The sequence below is a fragment of the Lolium rigidum genome, chromosome 1, assembly GCF_022539505.1.
Source record: "Lolium rigidum isolate FL_2022 chromosome 1, APGP_CSIRO_Lrig_0.1, whole genome shotgun sequence".
Lineage (NCBI taxonomy): Eukaryota > Viridiplantae > Streptophyta > Magnoliopsida > Poales > Poaceae > Lolium > Lolium rigidum.
In genome coordinates, this window is record NC_061508.1 from 314,785,604 (window position 1) to 314,792,171 (window position 6,568).

A 6,568-nucleotide genomic window follows, 5' to 3' on the forward strand; every position below is an offset into this window, starting at 1 on the left:
ATGATGAAGTCAAGGGAGACATTGACAATGAAAATTTTGGAGACTATGCTTCTCATCGCCGAGAAGAAGAAATAGGTGAAGCTTACCAAGGTGGAAGCTAGGTGGGAAGATGTCAAGCACAAGGTCGAGTTGGATGAGAGGATGCTCGCGCTCAAGGAAGCTAAGGCGATGAAGGAGCTCTTGACCGAGGAGAAGGAGATCATGATGATATCAACCAGGGACATGGACGAGGATCAATTGGCATGGTGGAAGGAGACCAAGGCGGACATCATGGCGAGGAAGATGCTCGCGCATCAAGATCGCGGGGCAAGCGGTGGTGGAGCATCGACTACTCGAGGTGAGTTTTCCGATGAGTGGTGGTGGTGGTGGCGATGGACTCATCTACCACTATTTCGATGTTTGATGCTTGATCGCGTTGTGATGGCGAGTTGCAACTTTTTGGGTACCGTCGTGACTTGAACATTGCCCATGATTCGTAACAATTTGATGTAAATTTTTTGAACTATGCATCACATGTTTTATATAGGTTATGTTTAATCTGAAATATCTATCTAAAACCCTGTTTTTATGGCCCGAAATTGCGTGAGAAATAGTCCCAACCCGTCTGTTTTACGGAATACTCGCGATAATCCCCGACCCCCTCCCGTCTCCCCTCTCTCACTCCATCCGCCTCATCGATCGACGCCGACTGCTCCGTGCCGTGATTTCTTGCTCGCGCTGCCTCGCCGAATCGCCGCGCTAGGGTTTCCCCTCCCGCGGCGGCCGTCGGCTCGTACTCGGTTCGGAAGGTACATCCCTATGCACCTCCCAGTTTAGGCTTTAATTTGGTGCCTCCTGCCGGTCGAATTCCTTTCCTCGTTGTGTGTGCGGGGTTATAAAGCTGTGAGACATTGGGAAGATCAGATCCGTTTAAGCCTTGTTCCGGGTGGTGAAACTGGTTTGAAATATAGAGTGGCCTCGCTAGATGCCTCATTATCGGGAGCTTAGCTGGGACTCTTTGTGGTTTCCGACCTTTTTTTTTAGGTTAAAGCCAGGTGCACTGCAATCCGATTACATAGAATAGATTGTTATGTACAAGAAGTGGAGCCGAAAACCATGGTTTCAGAGCCTTGGTGGTTAGACTGGTAGTGTTGTTTCAGTTGGCACTGCGTTGCGTACGTTTATTTGCTCTGGCCTTGCTGTGTGGAACATACTATTTTGAAGCGCAATTAATATGCTTTGGTGCCTCAGGTGTGGTGGATGGATTGATGTGTACTTTGTTCATTTTGTCAGTTACACTATTGCTTAGGTTCTGAAATTTCAAACATATATTGTGGGTAGTTTTTCTGTGTTAACGTTTCTGTATGATCGCTTCTCCTTTGCAGGAAGTGGTCATACGGATCACTTTCATGCGTATTTGTTTATTTTCGATAGGGAACAGATGGTTATTTTTTGTAGTATAATTTGGAAGAATTGAAGAACAGATGCTATGTACGACGGGTTCAGATGCTCACAAGGCACTTAATGTCTTTGTGGGTTGAGATTGTTGTAAATTTATATGGTTTGTTCTTCCCCATTTCCTCTACTCTAACGGCAGGTTCCTTTTTTATTTTTTGCGGGTAACAGTATGTTCAGTTATGTGCTGCTTACAATCTCACTGTATAATTACAAAGAGATTTTAAATTATTTCAGCGGTTTTGGCAATATTAGGGAAGAGAAATGGGATTTCTATAAAATTCTTTCTGTGTGTTTGGCAATGTTAGGGAAGAGGAGTGGGAGTTTGGTGAGGGATGAGACATGGGAAATTGATTTTTATTTCCTTTCCTTTGTTTGGTACATGATGGGAGTTATTAGTGGGAATTTGAGAAGTTTATATTTATTAAGGGAAAAAAAGCTTTTAGACTATGGCCTTTGTGACTCTTGCTCCTGATTTCCAAAGGGGAAAAGAAAATAATATGAAGTAAATCTTGAACATGTGAAGGCAAAAAAAAGGAGGGACTACAAACGGGATTTTTTTTTGATTGATTTATAAGGGAAAATAAAAGAATCAAACTTTCATAGCAATATCAGATAGAGATAGATACACAGGTGCAAGAGAAAAACTAGCTCGTGGCATGTAGATTGTCATGAATGCTCTGCTTGTGCCTTGACGTCGTCTCTGCATATTATGCTGGCAGTTAGCGCTCGCCAAATTCATGCCAGAAAAAGGTGGCGCCGCCGCTGGATGCGTATCTAGCTCTGGGTATTATTTAAGATATCCGTGGTGTTTGTTCCATTCCTTCTGACGCGCTACGTGGATGAACAGCACAAGGGTGTCTTTGATACGTTTTATACACTAATTCTCTTTCTGTAGTCGAATTAGGGAACAGTTATCCGTTCTGTAAGTTCTAGATAGGCTTCTTCAAGCCTTGGTTATTGTTTTTATTGTAAACCAAAAATAACTATAGCAGCAGAATTGCTGGATACGAGGAGATATTCAGTTCAGCAACAACGGTATGTTGGTGTTCAGTTAGAATGGGTCTCTAAAATAAGTTGTAGAATATGTTCCAGTCTTTCCATAAAGTACCTGATTGTGCAAATTGGTTGGGAAGATTGCAAGCAGTAATTACTTAAGTAATCTGTCTATAACATAGTTATTTCCATGCAATGATCCTACAATTCACATTCGGTGACCCCTGACCCCTGATAAACTATTTTCAGTTGCAGTATTTAATACTGTTGCCAGTTGATGTTTTGTGGTAGAGTTATAATAATTTATTCATATTAACTAATCAAAACATTTAACGTCTTGCCTGCTGATGTTTGTTCCGATCTGGGCCAAAAGTTATATCTTCATGATCCGAGTGGTATGGAGATCTTGCTGGTCAAAGCAGCTATTCAATCAGACCCTCCTGAATATTAAATCGTCTGCTTTATTTTTCAATAATCTTTACTGGCATGCACCACACAGTTCATGCTTCTAAGAAGTATCGAAAGTGAGGCATACAAAGTTACAAACTCACATTTAGTCTCAAAATGACCTGCGCTACCTTTTAGTTAAAATGCAGCTGTAGTGTTATTACGAGAGTTTCGATCCGATCATTCGAATTGACAACCATTATTGTCATCTAGTGTTCATACTGCATGGGGAAGCAAAACCTTACGTGTTATTATCCATTGCTTGAATTTTTTGTATTATATCCATATTCACTACCTATCTGGTTACTGATATTAGTGCAATGCAAATCCATGCTAATGTGATTTTTGTTTATTTTGTGTGCAGACACTCTTGGGCATACAGATATTTCGGTTTTACTTCAAGTGCACTAGGTGCTCAGCTAAGATTATTTTTAAAACAGACCCCCAAAATTCAGATTATACAGTGGAATCTGGGGCTAGTCGAAATTTTGATCCTTTGGCATGAAGAGGATGAGGGGAAAGGTATAGGGCATATTCTGAGCAGCTTCAGTTTTTCTGTCAGTTTGAGCTTGAATTTAATCATGGTGATGTATTTTCTTTTGTTCAGGTTGTGGACAACGAGAAGAGAAAACGAGCAGCGGAGGACATGGGCGATGCAATGAGAGCACTGAAGAACAGAGCAAACCACTCAAAGCAGGACATGGACATACTTGCTGCTTTAGAAGAGATGCGGTCCATGAAGGTGCAATCTGGGCTTAATTTCGGTTACACTGTACTTGTATGTCCACATCAAATGTTGACTTCCTGACTACTGACATCAATTTCGTGTGCTGTTTGCAGTCGAGACATGCAGGAGTATCCGTTAACCGGATGCTCGAAATTTTGAAGCACTCCACTCATCTTAAGGCAAGTCCTCACACACTTCTTTTTCTATATGTTCAATAAAAAAAATTACATGTAGTGTTTCATCTCTTCGGGAACCACTTAGAGTACCTTGCTTATGACATGGTGTCCTGGTATTATTTTCTTGAAACCTCTCTCTAACATTTGTGATTTTGTGTGATTACAGGAGGAAAAAATAGTAGCGGAACTAGATGATGAAGATGAAGAACTCATCAAATCAATCACTTCCCAAGTAATCCTCTATGTCGACTTCCATATGTACCTGCAGGTGCAAAGTTGTGCATGAGTGTTTTCTAACCCTCTTATACCACTGGCTATTGCAGAACTCGAAAGATCATGTGAAAAGGATCGAAGACGACGACGGTGATGAACATTTCGTTATACCAGGCCAGTTAAGGTTCATGGCAGAGGTAATTGTTGTCTCATTATATTCTTCCTTTTCCTTTTCGTTTATGTTTTTATTTCTTTCTGTTAGTGTTATGTTCTTAATCATCAATAGTTATAAGATCACTCTAGCCCATCAGCTTGAATTTTATTTCATCCTCCCAAACTAGTCGACCTGACACAGTTACAACCTCAAAATATGCTGAATTATCATTAGTGTATGCCTGTTCTATTTGAAGCATTTTGGAATTCCTCTTCTTTATGTGTATACTGTAAATATGCAGCCTTTTTATGTAGATTTTTTCAAAATGCAAGCTAGCTGTAAGACCTAAGCTTCAAATACTGAATTACTACTTTTGTGTGAAGTGTTTATTGTCATTTCTCTAGGATGTTTTCAGTTTGCATTAGGGTAGTCATAGTGCATATGTTACTAGTCTACGCTACTATCTCCATAGTGGGAGTTTCATAGGGGTGATTACATAGAGACTTCCATTTATTACTTTGTAGAGTCATTTTTCATTAGGAAGTGCTATGTGATGGTAACATATTATGTTACCCCTATTGTCTCTCTCCTCTTTAATTAATTGCCACATCATTGTTTTTCCTAGGTGGTATGCATGTTACCACCTATGTTAATCGCACTAGCTATGGGAGGTCTAAGATATAGCAACAGTTAGAGTTAAATGGACGGTAAGCCATTTTGAACCGAAAAAAACACTGATAAGAGTAAATGCTGGTCATTCGGCAATAGGAAACATCGGCACTAATCTAGTTGTGTTATGGATTAGCAATTTATGTTGAAGATATTTCTGCAGTTTTTTCTGTGAAGCGTTTATTACCTGCTTTTCTGTCTTGCCATGAATATTTTCCTATATTTCTAGTTTTCAATTTGATGTCCCGTGATTTGTTTGTTTGCTCGGCTGAGAGTTCTGTTATTTTGTTTCGCAAATCAATGGATCTTCTGAATCGGTGTTAAATCCAACAGATGTGTTGACCAAAAATAAGTACCTAGAGTTCCACTAAACAAGGTAGGCAATAATTTCTTGATTGTATCACTTAAACTGTTAAGGTCCATGACTGCACATGCAGGGCCCGATATTTGATAATTTGCTATTTTAACATGGTCCGAGCGTGACCGTGTTCCATATCATGTACTGAGGCAGCTTATCTTGCAATGACCATCATTATCTTTGATTACCAACGTCCACCCTGTTTATGTTGCTGTTCGCCTTTAGTTTTACCAGTCTTATTCTTTTTTCCCTGCAGGAAACAAGGCCGTGGGATCTAAGATGCCCAAAATTCATAGTAAAACCAAAGCCTTTTGGCGCAAATCCTCAAAGGAAAAAGATGACCGAGTCCGGCAAAGCAAGCACCTGCCTCAGAGGAAAAAAGTGGAGATTCAGAAGAGAAAATGAATGTTCTTCAGTCCCTCTGCCAGACTGAAGGCAGCGGTTCTTGGAAGTTACAACTGCTGCGTCGGAGGAGATGAGCCCCTGTAGCACGATGGTGCAACTCAGTATGTATTGCCGATTTCTTGTATAAAAGAATTGACAAATTCCACGGAAGCAACACTCAGATTGTGGATAGCTCTCTGGGATGCCCATTTGTGTTCACGTGAGCCGATGTTTCTGTACATTTCTTCTGTGCTATTTTATTAACCAACACTCCATTAGTCTTGTAATATAATTTGTAATTTTTTTTCGAGATTGAAAAGATAGAAGTTCCACAATCCTCCTAGGAGGAGATTACAAGTGATTAAATGAATCTTAATGGATGTACAGCTTGTCGGCAAGTTGACACGCAGTCCATGTGCTGTTTCCACACCATCCACGGCATGAGCAAGGCTGCATATGACATTCCTTTGCGTGTGGGCTTGGGGCGAGTTTGGTAGCTTGGCTCGCATGTGTCCCCTAGTTTTTGGCCGTTTGGTTTTCTAGGCTTCTCCGTCTTGTCGCACCGTACGGGTTTTAAAGCACCCCAGGAAAATCGAGTTTAAAAATTTCTTCAAGGATAGATTCTGGGGAGAAGAAAATCGACAACGCCTATTCGCGCGGGCGCTCCGCCTTGGCATGGCAGGGAGAAGGCGAAATCCGAGCGGCGTTACGCGGCAAAGGTAGGCGTAACCTTCCTCTTCGGTTACCCTCTCCATTAACCCCCTTCCAAATTTTCCATTTCCCCAATATTCGCACCTGCGGCGGCGACGACCCAGATCTGGCAGCGCGTATCTCCCCTCGGTCTCCAGCACCGGACCAGGGTCCTCGTTTCCAGCCGTGGCGGAGCCTGCGCACATCTGCGATGGCTTTCGGCCGTGTCCATCGTCCACCATGACGGAGTTAAGGGGAAACTCATCTGCTCTACTCTAGTGTTAGATTCATGTTGGTAGAACTAGTTGGGTTCGATAAGA

General features: G+C 41.6%; 1 protein-coding gene across 1 annotated transcript; it reads left to right on the forward strand.

Moving 5' to 3' along the window:
* The first annotated feature begins 674 nt into the window (after window positions 1-674).
* Window positions 675-5,773, forward strand: LOC124684185. Its single transcript, XM_047218564.1, has 7 exons — window positions 675-788; window positions 3,242-3,399; window positions 3,485-3,619; window positions 3,718-3,783; window positions 3,947-4,012; window positions 4,104-4,190; window positions 5,431-5,773. Exons 2-7 carry the CDS (start codon window positions 3,379-3,381, stop codon window positions 5,605-5,607), a joined length of 552 nt encoding a protein of 183 aa, XP_047074520.1. The 5' UTR covers window positions 675-788; window positions 3,242-3,378; the 3' UTR covers window positions 5,608-5,773.
* The last annotated feature ends 795 nt before the right edge of the window (window positions 5,774-6,568 follow it).